This window comes from Ambystoma mexicanum, chromosome 8 (genome assembly GCF_040938575.1).
Source record: "Ambystoma mexicanum isolate Mex_15411 chromosome 8, UKY_AmexF1_1, whole genome shotgun sequence".
In the NCBI taxonomy this organism is placed as follows: domain Eukaryota; kingdom Metazoa; phylum Chordata; class Amphibia; order Caudata; family Ambystomatidae; genus Ambystoma; species Ambystoma mexicanum.
In genome coordinates, this window is record NC_090929.1 from 150,312,901 (window position 1) to 150,333,326 (window position 20,426).

Here is a 20,426-nt window from a genome sequence, read left to right on the forward strand (position 1 = left end):
TGAGTGTACCCGATAGTCTTGACAGAGCAGAACCCCATTGCTTTTATCCAAGCTTTTCCTATGCTGCCCCCACACACAATCAAATTTATGGGGTAGTCATCTCCCTTTTTATACTAGCGTTTGGGGCCAGCCAAAGCCTTCCATGCTTTGTTGGGGACTCGTTTTCTCGTGTGTATAGCTTTTTAAACATGGAGCGGATGCGTACTGAGGTTCGGCATCCTGTGTGTGGTAATGAGGGGGAAGGAATGAAGCAAGCGTGTACCCGACACTGCCCTGCCCCGGCTTCTCAGACTGAAAAAATCAAGTTCTTGAGAGGTTGGGAGGGCGTCTGAGAAGTCAGAGCTCGTTGTGGTGGGTGTTAGTAGCAACCCCAGGCCACCCCAGTCACTAAAGCACGCACCGGTACCTGAGAATACGCGGACATGTCTTGCTGGTCTGGGGTCCCGGCAGCAACTGGCGCGCATGGACTCCTGTTTATTCATTGCTCACGCGTGGCTTATAACGAGGCTTGCGCATGCGCGTTACACAGCATATTGCGCTATAACATTCCTCCTTTTCTTTAAAGAACAAAACATAACAATCAGCATGAATAGAACATGGCCCAACAGGGGCTGACACGTGGTACAAGACATACTTGTGAGGCCACAGACCCAACATGCGTTGTGATGGCCGTACATGAGGACTCAGGGTTCCATGTCCATTATAAAGTCTTGGAACCGTGACGGGCACCAACGCCCTTCCCTCCTTGGGTATCTTCAACAGGCATCTTGGCTCCTACGTGGAGTGTCCATGGGTGGTGGGTGCCCGCCACCTTCACCGACACCAGCTGCTGACCTGGCCTCCGAGTTCCTGGGCTGATTGTCCAGTTGATCATTTTCAGCCGAGCAGTTCTCACTTTTCTTGCAGTACGACACTTTCCGTGTCACCGTCCCTCTAGCATCAGCGCCAGTCACCAAAGACCCTTTTACGTGCATCACACCCATGGGCTTTGGTTCATATGTGATGGACAATTTCCCTTCAGGGTGACGATTGCGCACCAGCACGGTGTCCCCTACTGAAATGGTGGGATGTCGTAGATTCCTTCGGTCACTCTCCCGTACATTTCGTAATTGCTGCTCTTCTCAGACTCTTTTGTCGTCTATGTTTCCCGGCTCTCTACCTTCAACTTCTGGAATGAGGCCTCTGGGGCACCGCTTGAAAAGTGCTTCTGCAGGTGCCACTCCAATTGATCGATACAGAGTCGCTCTGTATTCCCGTACAAACTGAAACAGATTTCTTCATAACTCTCTCCCTTCATTCATCGATATCCTGAACACCTTATTCAAGGTTCTCATGAATCTTTCAGCCTCTCCATTTGCTCTGGGCCAGAGAGGAGTCACCTTGCAATGTTTTATCCCACACTCCTCCATGAATCTTGTGAACTGCTGTCCTTGAAAAGGAAGTCCATTATCTGAACACAGTTTAACAGGAAATCCATGGATGGCGAAAACTCTCTCCAAGGCTTGGATAATGTGGTCACTAGCTGTAGACTCCACAGTTTCTATTTCAGGATACTGGGACCACTGATCAATCACCGCCAAGAAGTACATGCCTCTCCCCGTGGATCCAAAATCCACATGTACTGTGCCCCATGGTTGTTCACTCCTGTCCATGGATTGGATGTGGGGTTCCTTGGCTGCTGGGCTCGCTGCTTTGCACGAAATGCATTGCTGCACATACTCATCTACCCACGTCCATGAACCACACCTTGGCTCGTAAGCAGGCCTTGGTTTTGGCCATGCCTTGGTGCCCTTGATGAGCTAGTTCCAACACTTTATTCACCATGGCTCATGGCACCACAATTTGGAGCCCTCTCAACATTAGTCCTTCATCTGAGATCGACAGTTCATTTCGGGCTCGCCACAGTGCTTGCAAGTCCTGTTGGGCTCCTCTCCCTCTCCGGTTGTTGCTGGCCAACATCTCTTTCCAGTCTCCACTATCCATGGCAGCCCTAACTAGTTGGAACATCTCATCTGCTTGTGATGAGTCTGCCAGTTCTTGGATGGTCAACGCAGCAGGCATGGCCGCCTCTACTACCCGACGGACCACCTCAGTGCATTCACCTTCGTTGGGTTTTACCTGCATGTTGCCAGAGCCCAGGTGTCGGGATAAATAGTCCACCGGGTTGTTTGTTCCCGGTCTACAATGAAGTTTTACCCCCTACTCCATCAAGGAGAGCATCCACCGCTCGATCCGTGGCAGAGGTTTTGATGATCCACCTGACATGACAGGGATTAAGGGTTTGTGGTCTGTAATTACTGACACCGGCTTGCTCAAAATATATAGACGAAAATGCTTACAGACCCATAAAATAGCGAGCGCCTCTCTCTCCATCTGAGAGTACCGCTTTTCAGTGTCACTCAGGGCTTTGCTTGCGTAGGCTATTGGATGCATTTGGTCCTGTGTATCAGGCTGTACAAGCACTGCCCCTAGTCCCACGGGACTGGTCTACCACAAGTTCTGACTCCTTTTTGGGGTCAAAATAGGCCATGGTTTCATCTCCCGTTAGTGATGCTTTGATAGCATCAAATGCCTTCTGTTCCCTGGTGGACCATTCCCACACGGCATCACTCCTCGTGAGAGCCCTTAAAGGTTCGGATAGCGAGGCCAGATCTCGGATGAATCGACCACAATAATTCATCAACTTCCGATGTCTGCGGGTGATTCTGGGGGTGTTGCCTCCCTGATGTCCCATACCTTTTCCAGGTCCCGGGAAATGACTCCCGTATGGAATGCAAACCCATAAAACTGTATTCTGTTTCTGAAAAATTCATATTTTCCTTTGTGCAGAGCCAGGCCCAAATCCTGTATCCTTTTTCCAGCCTCTTCATTTGTTCTGCCTTGGATGAGGCAAATACTAGAATGTCATTGCTGAGGTTTATGACCCCTTTTAGTCCTGCAAGTGCCCCTCTGATAACGTTCTGAAAAACTTCAGCTGCTGAAGATACTCCAAAACTTAGCCTCTTGAACTGATGCAGGCCCTCATGCGTAGTGAATGTTGTAATCTAACGCGATTCAGGATGCAGCTGCAGTTATTGGTATCCCGAACGTAGGTCACGTTTAGAAAACACTCTGGCACCTTGAAGTTCTCCCACAATGTCATCCAGTGTCAGTGTTAGGTGCTGCTCTCTACGGATTGCCATGTTTGGCAGCCTCATGTCTACGCAGATATGCACTGCACCCGGTTGTTTAGGCTTGGCTGTCATACTATTGGGGAGACCCACGGAGTGGGGCCCTCCACCCTCTCAATTATGTTCATGTCTATGAGCACCTGAAGCTCGTGCTCAACCTGTGCTCTCAGGTGGAAAGGAATTCTCTGCTGTTTCAGCGCAGTGGGCCTCACTGACTCGTCAATATGGAGGCGTATCGGGTCACCCTTGAGTTTGCCAACCCTCTAAAATATGTCTGCAAACCTGTTGGTGAGGTTTTGTATGTCCGCTAGATACACAGACATGGCAAAATGCACGATGTTGAGAGCTTCAGATACCGCACAGCTCAACAACGATTGCGGACTCACCTCCGTCACAAAAAATCTTGCCTTTATGGAATTTTGTCCTTGAGTGACCGGTGCTACAAACGCCCCTCTCAGTGGCAAAGGCGTATCACCCCAAATGTATACATTCTTGCTTTAGTTCCTTCTAGCGCTGGTAGACCCAGTAGCGCTTTGTAGTGCCCTGCCGCCAGGACACACACCGATGCCCCAGTGTCAATTAGCACAGGTGTCAAGAGTTTCACCAATGTTGACCACACATGTGGGTTGACGTCTCTTCCAGGCACCAGATGCAATGTTGGAAATTAAAAATACTTCATCATAGTCTTCCTCGGCGATGTCAAGTTCCTGCATTCCCTGCTCTACTGCGGCAATGCTCTTCAGCTTTCGCTGGCTGCCATCGCTGGTGAATCTCGCGGGGCCCCTTGTTGCAGCTACCGGCACGGCTGCTCTGCAAACCCTGGCGTAGTGTCCTGACACCCCACATCGACCACACACTCTCGTCTTCGCCGGACATTCACCAGCATGGGGCATGTAAAATCCACAATACTGACATTGTTGTGCCTGTCCCTGTTTTTGAAAACCCTCCTGCCGCCTTGCGGTCCATCGCGGCTTTTGAGCTGCATTCATCACTGAGCGTCCCACAGCGAAAGCTTCCTCACCCCTTCCAGGGTGAACTGCTGCGTCCATTCAGGCACCTCTACTTTCTGCCAGCTCATATGCTCTCCCCATGTCCAAAATCTGTTCCAATGTCAAGCCAGGTTCACGAAGCACCTGCCTTCGCAGCTTTTCAGAACTACACCCCTGTAGAAGTTGGTTTCGCACCATGCCCTCTTCATTTTTCCATCTGCACGTGCTGGCCAATTGCCTCAGCCTCCCACAAAACTGATCTAAAGTCTCCTCCCCAGATTGTTTTTCTGCATTCATGACAACCTTGTCAAAGTCCTGGTTCGCCAAGGGTAGAAAATGTTCTTTGAGAGCATTCTTAACTTCATTGTAGGTCGTTGCTTGTGTGTTTAGCAACTCAAAAATACGATGCACCTCTGAGCCTGCCGAATATAGCGTGGTCGCTACCTTGGCATCATCTTCAGTCTCTCCCGTGGCTCTGAAGACCATCTCAGGTTTCTTCACCCATAACAGCCATTTAGGCCTCAGTTTGGAAGGTGGTCCGCTTAGATCAAATTCAGGCATGTGTGCCAATGTTCCTTGCTGTCTACAAGATGTTTGCGCTGGGGCCACAGCCTCTTCCTGATCCCCCATGTTATGAGACCGCACGAGCACCTCAACGACAGTATGAGGCCGAAAGTCTGTTGTCCCCTTGGCAAATCCTGGGAACTGGTGCTGTATTCAGGATGTCAGGGCATTGGATGGCACGTGGGAGCACACTTAACCACTGGAAGGCTTGTCTTTCTGTTGCCGAGTACAATGCACATCAAAATGCACCTTGAGGAAACGTTGCCACAGACAGCTGTGGAGTGTCCAAAAATTGCCTGCAAGGGACACAATCGGCGGACGAGCACCCATGAGGGCCGCAACCGTTATGACTGAACAAAATGGCAGCCGCGAGTGCCGCGTTGGGACTGGCACCTTGCGGGCGTTGTGACAGGAATATTTGATGTTCCAGAATGCAGTCCCCATATTCCACCACCCCCACACAGGGACTTCCTCCTCGCCAATGTTTTTAGTGGCTGCCCCAGTCACTCAAACACACACCTATACCTAAGAATACACCGACACATCTTTCTGGTGTGGGGTCCCGGCAGCAACTGACGCGCACAGACTCCAATTTATTTGTTGCGCATGCACAGCTCATAACGAGGTTTGCGCATGCGCGTTAAATGGGGGACGGGGGTGCAGAGTACACAGGTGCTCCATGGACTGGGCCCCGCAAACCCGAATTGCGTGAAAGTCCCTGTTGCAATGGGACACTTTTTTGCCACTGCCCCCTGCCAGGAAAGCCAAAAGTCAATGCCCCGGAGTGGGGGTGTAGCTTAGTGAATAGTTCTGAACTACTTCCGTTTTCACGGTTGTGCAAAAGAGCCTTCCTTGCCATTTCAATTTTTTCCACCACGTACTGGAAAGTAAACTGTAAAACGCAGGCAAAAAAAGAAAAATAAGTCACCTTTACGGTTCACTTTTCCGCTACTCCCCTGGAAAAGTGTAAATGCCTCTGGCGATGAACTGTGGGAGCCAGCTACAATGGATTCCTTTGCAATCTGCCTGCTTTTACCAGAGTAAAAATCAGGTGGATTCCATACGAATCCCTTAGTTTTTGCTGCATTGTATTTTCATGCTGGTGGAAAACTAATTGATTTGGCAGGCGGACATGGGAGAGCAGGAAAACGTTTTTAAGGGCACTGTTCTCCAACACTGCCTGACAAATCATACGCAAATCCCAAGAGGCTTAAACAGTGCTGGCAAAACACTTTTACTGCCACTTTACAGGATCTGGAAAATGACCCTTCTTATAAATTACTGAAAGCGTGGGCAGACCTTGGAAAATGACCCTGTATGATTGTATCATTTTACCCCATCAGGACTGGAAGCCTACAAGTTTCAACTTGAAATTAACGAGAAACTAAACCTACATGAAAACCTCCTACAGACCGTGAAATAAAATGCTTGGCGAGGTCCTCTTTCCCGTGCAGGGCATTTGATTTCGCTGGCTACTTGTCACTGGAGTATTCACTGCGCTCATCAAAACCTTGATGAGTAAAGCGGCGGTTTTAAGAAAAGCATGGGTGCGTTTTTTTCTGCTGGAGCCCATCGGGGCTGCAAAAGGCTTAACGGGCCTTCTTTCAGGGAAAATTAAAATGCTTCACAACCGTCTCCCTCGGTTTTCTTCATGCTTCCTGGTTTGACACCAGAGTTTATGGAACTGCACGTTTCCTTCACCTGCTATATGCAGCAGGATGCCCCTGTCAAACCTTGGCTGGTGATCTCTCACGTGGTGTCTTCTTCTAAATTATCGAAAGCGTGGGCGGACCCACGCAGGCGCTTCCCCATCCTAAAGGATGATGCGCACCTAACCCCCCAATCATTATTTAGCTCACATAAACTCACAGTTCCTCCCACCTCCCCGTCCGTCTCACAAAATCCAACAACACACTGCTCTTCTTCCTGCCACTCACCCAGTCACCTCCCAACAAAGCCTTCCCACTCAACTCAGCCACGCCCAGCGCAGACAACCGACCCTCATCAATTCTCTCTCTGCAACATGTCTCTCACATCCAAGTAGAAAATGTCCCACAGTCTCGGGCACCCCACACACCGCACAGTCCCTCGACTCTCGCTTCCCCACTTGGAACAGACAGTCAGTCATTCAGCCCACATGCCCTATCCTCAATCAGTTCAGCATCACCTCCTCCCCCCTCCTCCATTCCAGACTTCCCGCATCTACCTTGCAGGCACGCAACGCCATTGAGCGAATAAGACTCCACCCACCACCCGTCCTGAAATGTGAGCCGACGGGCGCGGCATCCACACACAGATTTTTGTTTGAGACAGGAGAGAAACCTTTCCTGAAAAGAGCGGCTTTAGAGTGTTACTGTGTTTGTGCAGAAAAACGTATTAACACAAACACAGCAAAACTTTAAAGCGGCTAGTTTCAGGAAATGCTTCCACTGCTGCTCTGCCTTACAGTGGATTAAGTGGTATGCTAAATGGAGGCGGGTCTCATTAGGGTGCGTGGCCTAAGTGTACTTGGGTCACGCCCCCTAATGAGAGCCCACCCCCATCATCAAGTGGGGGGGTACAGGGAGGGTTGGTGTAAGCAGGGGCACTGTGGCGCCCTGGTATTACTACCTTCAGTGCTCCCTACCTCTCGGGGCTCTGCGCCCCAAAGTTGTGACACCAGTGTGTCCTAGCTTTCACGCAGCAGGCAGCCCTTTCATTCAAGGTGCCGCATGGTTTGAAATCAGGGGCTCCTTGAATGAAAGTGCTGCCTGATGACCAGGGCAGTTTCTAGCCAACTTGGAGCCCAGGGCGAAACATCAGCATGCGCCTTCCTTACCTCCCGCCCAGCACACGTCACTCCCAAACGACACCTGTTGTGTGACAAAACCCCTCCTCAATATGAATAAATTATTGCTATATGAATGAAGCTGGGTTCATTACATTGTAATTCAAGAACTTTACAGAAGAATTCTAATGAGGAAACAGAGCTGTTGTTGCCCAAGTAAAAGCTTTTTCTGTCACCTGCTCTTAGGGAAGGCCTTGCCTAAATGCAGTTTCAAACTGTTCGTACTGGCACACTGTGGTTGAAAGGCCTACCGGGGTGTGAGGGCTCAATGACCTGGCCTTGTATTGCAGGTGCTCTGTTCCTACCAACTTGCTTGTATTTCACAAGGGGCAATACTAGACTAACCGTATGAATTATTTTCTGATAGAAGGTTATCATTATAAAGATGGACAGTCTGGTACACTCTTATTGTACTCTTTCAAAAGACCTCTCAGAGTGGGAAGGGGACAAATAGCACCAATGAGGATTCATATATGCTTTGCATTAAATCACAGAGCATTTCAGGACTATAACAGTGATCAGAGATCTCCACATTTAATAAACAAGTCTGTAGGATTGTATGTGAATCTTGACATTCATAACTGATGCAAGGCTTGGTTCTCACATCACGGTTCACAACACACACCCTACCATTACATTTTTTGTTTCCATGAACCATACATGCTCATTAGGACAGCTTACTTTTTTGGATGAGAGTATATAATGGCTGCAACGTCAGTCACTCAAACGGGGCACAAGATCTCTTTTGCTTCTCGTTTCTGAAGAATTTTAAGGAGGAAGGGCTGGATCTCAGTGTGGGCATGCCCGACACTAATACAGCAACATCAGATAGGGCAGGATACCGCACAAGAGACCCAATAAACAATACACAGAAAGGATTGTACCTCTTTCAAACTTTAGCCAGACCAGTATGAAGTTTGTGAAGCATTTTAAACAAAACCAGCTTCTAATGCCCGCTAAAGGGTACACAGTTCCTCAGCCACTAACGCCTCACTATTACGCCAGCCTCAGGGGTTATTTCCGCAAAAAGGAGCAGGCCCATGCTTTATTTAAAAGAGCTGGCATTAGCCTCTCTTATTAGTGCGGGCCTGCAGATAGTGAAAATCATGGTGTGGCAGTGTAGAAAGGGCATTTGACCTCATGGATTTACAATTTGAGGCCACTTCTTTGATAGCTTTATGTGTTTAAGTGTGGGCACAGTATGGCATGCTCGTCAGAGTCACATATTCAAAACATCCCAGTGGGCTCTTGAATGGACATTGGGCACATCCGACAAAAACAGGTATATGTGCTGTTAGATAAGTGAGCACCACATAGACACCATTAGCCAACAGGGTGGCGACTTGTGCAGCACACAAATAATTGCTCCACACATCACTGCAATGATTTGCCATGGACTACTGTCTGCACGGCGACACAATGGACTCCACTTTCCTAATCAAGGTGCCAAGTGACATTGAGTTGCCACCTGGTGTGCTGGCTTGTTCAGACAATGAAAAAACCTTTGCTGCTGAGCATATGCATTTATTCCATGTCCCAAAGCAGCCACTAGACTACTTAAGCAAGAACATTAGAGTTAACCTAAAAAGTAATATATAACAAAAGTTTTGGTGTGTCAAATAAAGAGACATAACAATAAAGACCTAGGCAGCCATCCAGGTCCCAAGCAAAAGACATTCAACCAGCAGTGCTCAAGAAAGTCACCCTTAACCAGCAAAGTTACGAAAGGAAACGCGCTTCACCAGACAGTGATGAGAAACACACAGTGGGCCTTTCTTCCTAAGTGTGTTCCCTGTCATAATACAAGTCAGTGCCTTGTAAAGGTTCACGAGTCCCCGGGGCAGACATTCACGAGTCCACTGGACAGACAGCCTGTAATGTTGATCGGGTGACTGCGAATAATAGGAAGTAACTCCAAGAGGACCTCAAAGTGAAGAGCAAAGCATCCCTGTAATACAATGTATTTTGAAGTATGTAGAGAAGTCTGAAACATTTCAGAAGTTCCATGTAGAGAAAACCACATGCAGTGGCGATGAGGTTGGGAGGGTCGAATTGTCACTGGAGATCCAACGCAATAGACATGTGAATGGCAAAGGGGAAGCTCTAAATTAATCGAAAAAAGGTCTATAAATCAAGGCGTTGGCATTCGAACATAGCGAGCCACGTATGTGAGAGCAGAAGGGCCATTAACAGGTTAATGGTGGAAATATGGCTCAAATGGTGTACGTTGGTTGCGCTTGTTGCGTTAAAGTCAACCAAGTGTACGAATTCCAATAGAGGCGATATGGCAGTAAAGAAAAGATGTGGGCAAGAGTGGTAAGATTTGGACACCGGGAGGGTGCGCGGCATGGGGCCAAGAGAGAGATTTGTTAAGTGACACGATCAAAGCGGAAGCAGAAACCACTCTGCTTTGTCCCGATAATGGAGTCCCATATGTACGTAAGGAATCGTTCACATGTCAGAGGATCTACGGCCAAAAGCTACAAAAGAACCACATTGACGTGGAGGATCGCATGGTAAAGCCCGCCCCTGTAAGCTCTCCATCTCCCCCTCATTTTCAGGGCCCCCACTCCCCAGACCCACTCTTCCCACGGTGTGGCCCACACGTCTCCCTTCGCCCGCACTCTACCCCCGCGTTCCACTCATCCCTCCACTTACTTTCCCGGACCGCCATTTTCTAGTGCAGTCTGCAGGGCTAACGCACTGTGCGTCGGCCTACACATGGCACCCTTGTACATCTTGCTTCAGCCCCATTTTCTGCAGACAGCAATCGGGAGAGGGAGTAAGAAAGCAGCATCAGGTTACACGAGTATGGAATATGAAGTGGTGTGATCAGTGACCGAGGTGTGCAAAGAGGCAACCATTTGCCACGACAGCGGTTAATAGCCATGGACGCAATAGGATTGTGGACCCGGGTGCAGACTGCACACCGATTGCCACCAGTCTAAGGGAGAAGTACTACAAAAGACAGTGGGAGACAGAGCAGCTGAGTGTGGCGCTAATCCAACAGGCACGAAAGGATAATTTTACATGCAAGTCAGTTTTAAGACCCAATCTGCTATTGAAGCTTATAAAGGAAGGAGGAATAGTGTTTGTGGGAAGGGAGGGGACGGGCAGAGAGATTACATTGATTTGGAGTACTTATGTGGCACCTGGTTGTGGAGAGGGGGCATGGGGAAAAAATGTAAGAGTTTTACCCTAAGGTGTTGGATGCATGAAAGGATTTTACCCCAATATGCCCAAGACATTCTAGACTCCGATTGTGGCCATGGGTAGAAGCAGAACAATTAATTTACAGCATGAGTGAAGAAATTGACCAGGTTGGCCGGGCTCTAGTCAGTGGAGGCAGTGAGTGGGATGTCGCCGGGTGTGGAAAGAAGCGCCTCAGATCCAGTTCCCTACGCGTCAACCTTCAGCGACTAAACCGGTTTCTGTTAGCAAACATCAGTGAACAGGTATGCCTTTTGTGAGGGGGAGGTGGTATTTTATTCACATTTGATCTGGCATTTGCATAAAATAGGACAGACTGAGACCACCGTCTCAAAGTTACAATGCTTGCCTAACCCCAAAATTATCTTTCCAGCTCTGAAGGTTGTCACAGGTCCTGGTGTCTACAACACCTGCATTTCAAAGGCTCATGCATACAATGTTAAAAAAAGTACATATGTTGCTTGCAGTACATCATCGATGAAATATGACAAAACGTGGAGTCATTTGCTGGGTGCTTTGAGAAATGCACAAATGATTTTAAGAGCAATGCAAATTTAGAGTAGAGAGGGTGGACTATCTGGGGCAGGAGCTCTCAAAAGAGTGAGTGAGGCAAAAGGAATAACCAGGGAAATCTATGTGATCACTAGCAACGAATAAAAGCCATGCAATCCATGCCTCTAGTGGGAGTAGCAGGATTGTGGGACTTTCCCCAGTTCAGACAAAAGCAATAGGGAGTTTGAATAAGGATTATCGAAGTGGTGTGTATTAAAGAGGACTGACATCAATAAAGCAAGAACCTGCAACCTTTGCTGGCAAGATCTGAAACCAAGTTGCAGCTGAAGCTATGGACAGAATGGCTCAGCCTTCGGAAGAGCTGTGAAAAGAACTCCTTAAAGAAATTAATGAATAACCCTAACAGCATTTAAATGCCTAAGACAGAAGGGCCAACGATGCACTTGAACAGAGTTCAGAAAGGTGTTTCTCCAATGTTCCTTGCACCCTCGATCAGGGTTTCGTCTACTGTGCTTTTTGGCCCCGCTCCCCTCACGCATTGAACGCAGAGAGGTACCCGTGAGGTCACCCTGTTCTCACGCTTCATGTGTGCACCATGAAGCGAATGGTCTTATGCGAGTGGTGTGGTGTAAAATCAGAACAGACTAGGTGCTGTTCGAGGCTATTGCCTTTGCAGCCCTTTGAGGCCCAGAGTTGACGTAGAGAGGCTGAAAGCTCACCCCAGTACGGGCCATTATGAACTGGTGAAGAAATTTCAGGCTTTGGGAGTGGAAGCTCAGCAAGGTCTCAACAGATCCTGAACTGGATGTTCGCCAGGCGGCAGCATAAATGGGACATCCAACAATCCCGCAAGGAATAGTGTCTTGACGACGATCTGTCCAGAAAACTGAACGAACAAGACCTGGAAGGTGTGGGAGATTTTCAGGGAGAGTAAAGAAGAAAGGGAAAGTGCTGTGCTGCAAGAGAACATTTAAAGAGACTTGATGAGCTGGTTGCAGATGATTGGAGGAAGAGAAGTTATCAACTTGAGGTTAATCGTGTATTTTGAAAAAAAGTATACATCCATACGAGCTCGAAGAAAATGTGGCTGTGTAAGAGGGCACGTGGGCATAATGGAAACCAAGAAGCACGTGATGACAATTACTGGCGTCCAGGGCAGCTGAGGTTAGTGAGAAACTGTTTGGGATGTGCAGAAAGTGACAAAGCGTCAGGAGTTCCTGGGGAGTTTGTGGCACTGGAAGTTGTGAGTTCTGTGCAAGACAAAGGCAGAAGGGAAAGTTAATGATTGCAATGGACCTCATGTCAAAGTCTCCTGATGTAGGGATTGTGGCAACAGTGGATTCAGAAAGAGCGAGTTTTCTTGAAGAAAGTATTCCAGGGGCAAGATTAGCGCAGTAAAACTTTAACAGATAAAGTGCAGTTGGAACAAGGGTCACCTGATAGTTGTGTATGGCAATGAACGGCAAAACAATCAAGGAGGTGTCAAGAAGACCACCATAGGGGAGGTGCATGACATTCTTATCAAAGGTTCTTTATAATATTGAAAGTTAATTGCTTCGCACGTCCATCCGAGTACCACCGTCATCGCAGTTTTGGAATGGCAGCAAAATTAGTGGGTTCCAGCAGGGGGTGAGGGACGTGGTGGAGGGGTACATCCTTGGTGTGCTATACAAATATCAAGTCTGTATAAACAATATGAGACTCAAGTGTTGGAGTAAGAAGCTGCTGTGCGTGGACACTAAACGCACCCAACCAGCCAGTTTTGAAGCAAGACCGAGGATAGTTTTCGGGACAAAGCAAAACAGCGTTACCACAAAACAGTCACCTATCCAACGAGATACAATCAACTACCCAGAATCGCAGCAACATGCATTCAATGGTCAGGTCTCTAGGCAAGACGCAAGTGACAAGTCAATGTCAAAGCAAGACAAAGTCCACAGCCGATGTTTTAAAGTAACAGTTACGCGTATAACGTAGAAGCAGGTAGAGTCAATCAAGCAGTGCACGTAGTGGGGATCCACGAAAGCTTTATTACTTTTAAGTGTTTCACGCACAGCGGCTACAAAATTATTTGTTGGCAAACAAAGTTCGTAATTATTGCACAGGTAGTGGACTATAAAAGAAGGTGGCCATCGTAAATGTCTCTTGCGTGTTAAAAGAGTTCTGGCAGGCGGTGAAGGCACAGGAGTTGCTGAATGTCAGGAGCGGGGTGCTAAACTTGGAGATCAGCCATGGCCCTCTCCAGTGGGTCCATCGACCAGTAATCGTCATCCCAGCCAAGGAACCATCCTTCGAAGTTGGGCGGCTCGAAGCCCTGCTTCACCACTGAAATCGAAGTCCTGGGATCTCTGTGGGCAGGGTCGGTCTGGATGTACTTGGCAGCTGGAAACACAGGAGATAGCAATAACACGTTAATTAATAACTACTGGGAAGAGGAAACATGAACAGGTCTTGGACAGCCTATGACAAATAGACCATTTCTTATGAAGCAGATGGCGATGGTTGAGGTTATCCATTAACTAGCTGATAAGACCGTACAGTTGAATATCCCCTTATGAACTCTGAAAATAAACCCACTCAAGGTTTTCAAATGTTTGCATGAACAGCCGGAAAACAGACATTTAATGAAAATGAATTAAAACTAAAATGTTTCCAAGGAATGTCATGGTTTCTTTTATCAAATTCCTCTACCAAAGACAATGCTCCCTTTGTGCACCAGATTGTTTTAATTTAAAGCAATATAATTTCCATCAACTGGTATCAAATTTAGAAAGAAAACATTCATTCTTAATCCCCTGAATAAAAACAGAATAAAAGTGCCTTGTATTTTCCCATTGCCAATTTAAACCGGTTTAAGACTAGCTAAAACGAGGAAAGGATAAATAACCGGTTTATTCTCATACTGCCCAACCATCTCGGTAAAGGAAGAATGAAGGTTCTTTGTTGAATAATACTTTCATATGGAACAGCCTCCACCTTCCTCTTCATCTTGAGCCGGACCTCCTCGAATTCCGGAAGCTCCTCAAGACTTTCATTTTGACCTCCCTCCCTTCTTCCCTCCTCTGCTAATCTCACAGACGCTGTGATTGGTGACCAGGTCCCTAATGTGTCCTTCGGGGCCCTGGCCTCCCACACCCAATTGCCTTCAGCCTCTGCCTACCCACAGCACTGGCCTTGCCACTGTAGGCCTCACTTACCCCCCCTCTGCCTCTTCCCCACTCTCTGCACTTGCACACTCTGAATGCTCACAAGGCCTAGTAGGTTTGTCTTCATCTTCCGTTGTATTGATTGTTTTCTATCCCATGTTCTCTCCCCGTTGTTGGCGCTTTGAAACAATTTACTTAATGCACAATAAAATAAATACATCTTAGATTGCAATGAAATCAAATGACACAAATCAGAAGAAAACCTGTCATTGCCCGAGACTCATTCCTTGATAGAATTCCATCCATGGATAACTTTTCCCTAGTGAGCCCTGCAAGTTCTTCGCCTTTGCTCCCCACAGATAAAGCCACGCCATTGTGTCAAAGCGACGACAACATCCATGTAACAAGATAGCACGAGCAATCCGACATGTGGTGTCAAATATTTTTTTTAAAAGCTGGTTATCCTTATGAGTAGATAAATTAGTTTTGATCCAAGTGATGAGCATTTTATACAGGCAAATAAAATTAGTAAAATTCAAGCCCCTCCCTCCAAAGTCTAGAAAGGAGATCTCCCTTGGGTGGCTGAAGTCTCCCTTCCAAATATGGCAAAACTGGTGCTTGCCCAGATCAGGACGTTCAGAACTTGTTTTATTTATTTTATTTTTTACATTTGTAAAGCGCCACACAGCCCAGAGGCATCGGGGCGCTGTTGCAAGATAATGACTTAGTTGCCGTGCAAGGAGGGGTAGATCGAAGAGGTTACAGCAAGATCGTATCTACCCCTAGCCTGGGAAAAAAGGACATTTGACATTACAGCGGTTATACAGTTGACAGGGCCCAAGTGGGGTTTATACAAACAGCATCGTTTTTATTGCTTCCCTGAAGCACAGGTGGGATTTGATACCTCTAATCTCGGCGGGTAATAAGTTCCAGTTGGTGGCGGCGAGGATTGGGAAGCTAGTGCCACCTGCTCTGGTTCTGAGGCTTTTTGGAATTGCTAGGCGGTTGGTGTGGCTAGATCTAGTTGGTCTGTTGGAACTTGTATCAGATATCTTTTAAAAAGGGATATTATTTAAATATGTTTGGGAGGACAGCTAACAATTGGTTTCGTTTTAAGATATCATTACAGGCTCAGAGGAACAGGTAGTATCTGCAAACCGGGGCCGCACTACAGGTTCTGATATGTATATACCTCCAGCTGGTGGTAAATTTGCCACCTGATTGCAGGTGGTTTTAACACTGAAAATCTGCCAATTTTTTACCTGCAAAAAGACTCCAATAGATGTAAAAGGTCAGCCCCAAACTCCCCACCCCCGCCTCCTATAGAAAGGTAAGCACAGGAAGCCACTTTTCAGTGGGACTTTGGAAACGGGCCAAATACCCACCCCTCTATATCCCTTGCCCTTGTAAGAGGGACATATTTTACAGTTTTATGAAGAAAAAAAAAGGTAAAGTAGTGGTTTGATCAACTAATGTGCATTATTTCCAACATCCAAATGAGGGCGAAAATGGGTAAAAAAATAAAAATAGAAAAATAAAAATACAGCACGTGACTTTCTGAAATGCATCTGGCTGTATTGGGTGGATTTTTAGAAATATCAGTGGCGCCGGCAATTGCCACCAGCAGGAAATCTGCAAACACATCCAGTACCTGAATTGGTTAACAATATTCCATTTCGGTGTTTTGTACTGCACCAGACATACAAAAGTAAAACCACTTTGCAGCACAAAGGATTAAGGATTAAGGAATGAAGAGCGGGCTGGAGATAAGGAAGGGGAACGTGGAAAAAAGGGGGGAGGGGTTGGTGGAGGTCCACGTTCAACATAAGCCGTGCAGGTCTGACTTGCCAAATAAATTATCACAACGCTTAGAAGCAAGAGTAGTCCAGCAACAACCTCTACATGAAGGGGATATTCGAAAACATTAATCCTATTTGTGAGAAACCAATGGCAGGGCTCAACATTCAGATTGGATAAGTAGGAGCCAAGATCAGCTCCTGGATATCCAGCATTAGCCAGTGACCAGGAGCTACCACTGGGGAACAAGGAGCTAGTACACAGTGCTCCAATGTGCATATAACATGGAAACCCATCATTGTATCCATTATTGATGACCTCCTCTGCTTTAAACTTCATATAGATGTGTCCAGGGGTTTATTTATAGATTGTCCCAAATTCACATAGGCGAGTTGGGTCACCATCAATTGGCCTTGGGAGCCAAAGAAGCGGTTGGTGTCAAGCTAACCAGGCTCTTCTATGCTACAAGCAGGAGCAAAATGCCTACCAGCTCCACTCGATTTCGCACCCCGAATGAAGTGGTCTCAAAAGGTTCCGAGAAGAATCCAGTTTGATACACCCTTTCCACCTCTGGCCGTTCCAATGTCAGCGTACATGAGAGGGAACTGTTTTGCCCAGGTCCATTCATCGTCGCTCATGTGGCCCTCAAGAGGTCTTGGAGCAATGTAACGTCTCATTACGGTTTGCATGGATTTCTTTGCTCCCATGATCCTTCAGCAGGGTTATATCTCATTCCATCGCTAGGAAAAAACGTGACTATTTTGTTTAGCTCAGGGGGTTCCCCCTTCAATCCTTCCTTCCCAGTTTATTTTACTACCTATTCCCCCACACCTTTATATCCCTTTAACCCCCACTCCCATATTTTTCGATTCGTTTTTTTCGGCCAAAAAACTGCAGCAAAAAACTCGGTGGGAAACAAACCTGCCCATGAATGAACGTCATACCTTCGGCAGCACTGGCTAGGCTGGCTAGCGATGAACATTGGAGCTGAAGAGAATATCCGAGGACACACCGAGCAACCACGAATCTGATCCCTTGATGGCAATCTTGATGCAAAATATAGAAATAGCCTTCCTAGCTAGAGGGCGCGTGTGCGACTAGTAAGTCTGCCAGGAGAGCAGTGCCTCCTGGTGTCTAGACCCATTGTGGCTCCCTTTTTACTTGGCTAGTAAGGCACGGGGGCCGGTTCTTTGCTGGTGCGGCACCAGTTGCTTGACCAGGGAGCTGCACAGTTGCATTGTGAGCATGTCATGCAAAGCCCAGAGACGGTTCTGGGGAACATACCAGGACAAAGGGAGGATCTAGAAGTACCTTACGGCTGGCTGATCGTATTGGACATTTTAGGTACTCATAATGCGATTGGGTAGAGTGGATAATTGAGGCGCGAGAAAGCTCGGAAGAAGCCTACAGTGAGAGCTTTCCTTTCCGGTGATTGGAGGGAGGGTGCAAGATGGGAGGAAACTATTTAGCTTGGATCCAAAAGTGGGCCAAGAAAAGGATTTAAGTAGAGCGTGTGAGCCTCACCCTGTGCTCATTCACCCATCTCCTAATGAACCACTGCCAAGCAATAACTCACCCTGGCCTCAGGGTGACCATCTAAGCAAAAGCATTAAGCTCCTGGTTACGAATGAACTGAAGAAAGTGCCTGGTGATTGGCGATCCAGGGTTACATTGCTCATCCATCGTCTGCAGAGTTCGATCCCCAGCCCCTTTGGGCGGAGTCCAGCCTGGGTACATAACTCAAGTAAAGTTTGGCACACTTGTATGTGGGCTCTATCCCTGTATAGGTATGTTCACACAAGGGTGCCCACTTCATGCACACCATGTACTAAGACCACAAAAGATCAATGTGCCTGCAGGCGAGGTTGCAACTTTAAATGTGACCAAGATCACACAGTATGTTTTTGGGAACCAAGACTGTGGTACTAACAGCAAAAATGGCAAACTAGCTACATGGACTGATGTACATAGAAAAAGCACCCTAAGGTATGGGCAAGTCCCACCAAGACTTCTCTGCTGGGGGAGAGGCACGCTGACAGAAGGGCAGGTCCCATAAAGGGGGCACGGAAGCAACGATGGGAGGGAGGGGCCACCTAGAGCCACAGCAGCAAGAAGGAGAGGCACTAACCGGTATCTGCAGGGGCCGACGCTAGCGCTGCACCGTCCACCAATTACCATGAATTTCGTTGAGTCAGCAAACAGTAAAATGCAGGGCTATTTGAATCATATGCAAAGGGGTTAGGACAACAAAACCAATACATTTCAGCACAGATTTGCACGTTTGTTGGCAAATCTAAAAAAAAACGACTTTGTATTCAGCGACTCTTCCATTTCAGCCCTGCCATAAACAGGACTAGAGACAGAGAATCGGCGTGGAATTAGAGAACGGAGTCTGGGTGGGTCCCTGGTGGGTGGGTTTTTTGTCTGGTTTTAGCTAAAATGACCGAGACAATGTGCTGGGAGAGCTTTATTGGAATTGAAAAACATCCAATGCGATCACTGCGGAATTCGTGCCAGAAATCCTTAGAGCACGAAAAACAGAAGGGGGCCGGGCTTACAAAAACATTGATCGTCCAGGATTGATATTATAGACGCGCCGTCTTTGATTTGCCTGCCTGTTCAAAGGCCTCAAGTAAGTGCGTAGGTCCCTGTCCGTCCGCCCCCCTAACAAGCACCTCCGGCAGCTTCACTGCAAAGGAGAGCTGTGACACAACTGCAAAGGAGAGCTGCGACACAAGATGGCCATTTTATCTGTTGCCTAGAGTGATGGATTTTACACCAATGTGAAAACCACAGCTTAGTGGTTTTGGTACAATGCCAGTCTCCTAGCAGGATCTGGTATCAAAGGGGTTCAGTGTAAACTAGGGGTCATATTGCAGAAACTTGCACCTGTGAAAGAGCAATTCTGCATGGTAATTTTGCACTGAATGTGTCCTTTTTTACTATCTAGATTTTGCTGCAACATAAATCCTCATCCGCTGTTGGATTGTGTCTCCCTGCCGATGTGTCGGCAGAAAACATGAGAACAGGGCCCCAGGCTGCCAAGCCCCGTTGCTCAGCTCCAGCGGGAGCAATGATTGACACAGACACCAAACGTGTTGCTGTCTTGCCCGGAACTGCCCTTCCTGAGCGGGGGTGGGGCTTTTATTCAGAACGCCTTAGATCACTGCGTAGCGGGACGTAAGGCAGATATAACATTTCTCCTTTATTATAACCAAAAATGAACACAACAATACTAACTTGGACAAATGTTTAAGACAGTGAGTTCAGTAGTCTCTCGGGCTGGTTTTCTACCACTCAGTCTCTGAGCCTGGCTGGGGGCGCAGTTCTTAGTTCATACCGTCCACCCCTGGGTGCTATCCCTTGACTCCCCTCGGGTTGCTCACCTTCATAGTTGGGCTCACCCAGCTCTGGTTCACTCGACAGTTCTTCCACCCTGTCGTCCCTGGTCATTTCGCCTTCGTGGTGACTTCGCTCTTCTCCCGTTGGCTGGTCGTCCTCTTCAGGTTGCGGTTTGCCATCCGCCCATAGATCTTTTGGGACTGTCTTGAACCAAGACGCATTTCTTGTGACTTGTCTTTGTCCCCTCCTGGCTGTTACCATGGTCCCGTGCCTTTGGGTTATGGTCTATGGGACGGAGTCGTATTGTGTGTCTAATTTAGACTTGGATGGGTTTCTCACCATTACCACCTGGTCTCCTACACAGTGATGGGACTTGTTGGCATTCCTCTTGTTGCTCATATGCTCGTTGGCCACGGTTCTTCTTAGTTCGGTGCGTGCCCTGTCGTATGCGTCTGTGCTTCTGCTCGGGTGATGTGGGATGGATGAATTAATAATGGTCCCGAAAATTATGTCCGCCGGTGGGCGGTATCCCCGTTGTGCTTTGTGGTGTTACTCAGTAATTCCTCAGGAATCTGTAGAGGTCCACTCTCCAGGGGCTTGAGTTTGCGTGCAACAGGCGCAGGACTTTGTTTATTGTTCGCATGAATCGTTCCACGTCGCCGTTTTCCTGCGGGCACCTGGGCATGATGTGGTGGTACTGAATGTTGAGTTCGGTGAGGTATTTCCTGAACTCCTCTGCCTGGAATGGTGGGCTATTGCCACTCCAAATTCGCTTTGGGAGGCTGTGAATGGCGAACGCCTTCTCCATCGCGGGTATGACCACCTCCGACCGCCGTGGAGGTTACGATTTCAACCTCCGGGTACCTGG

General features: G+C 47.7%; 1 protein-coding gene across 3 annotated transcripts in view; it reads right to left on the reverse strand.

Annotated features, from left to right (window-relative positions):
* Positions 1–13,283: 13,283 nt before the first annotated feature.
* GSN (gelsolin) overlaps positions 13,284–20,426 on the reverse strand; it is a 291,591-nt gene continuing 284,448 nt past the window's right edge. For all 3 annotated transcript variants that reach the window (XM_069609519.1, XM_069609518.1, XM_069609517.1), the window contains exon 17: positions 13,284–13,655. In XM_069609519.1, coding sequence (XP_069465620.1) covers positions 13,486–13,655 — 170 coding nt within the window. In that variant the 3' untranslated portion in view covers positions 13,284–13,485. The remainder of the gene's footprint in view (positions 13,656–20,426) is intronic.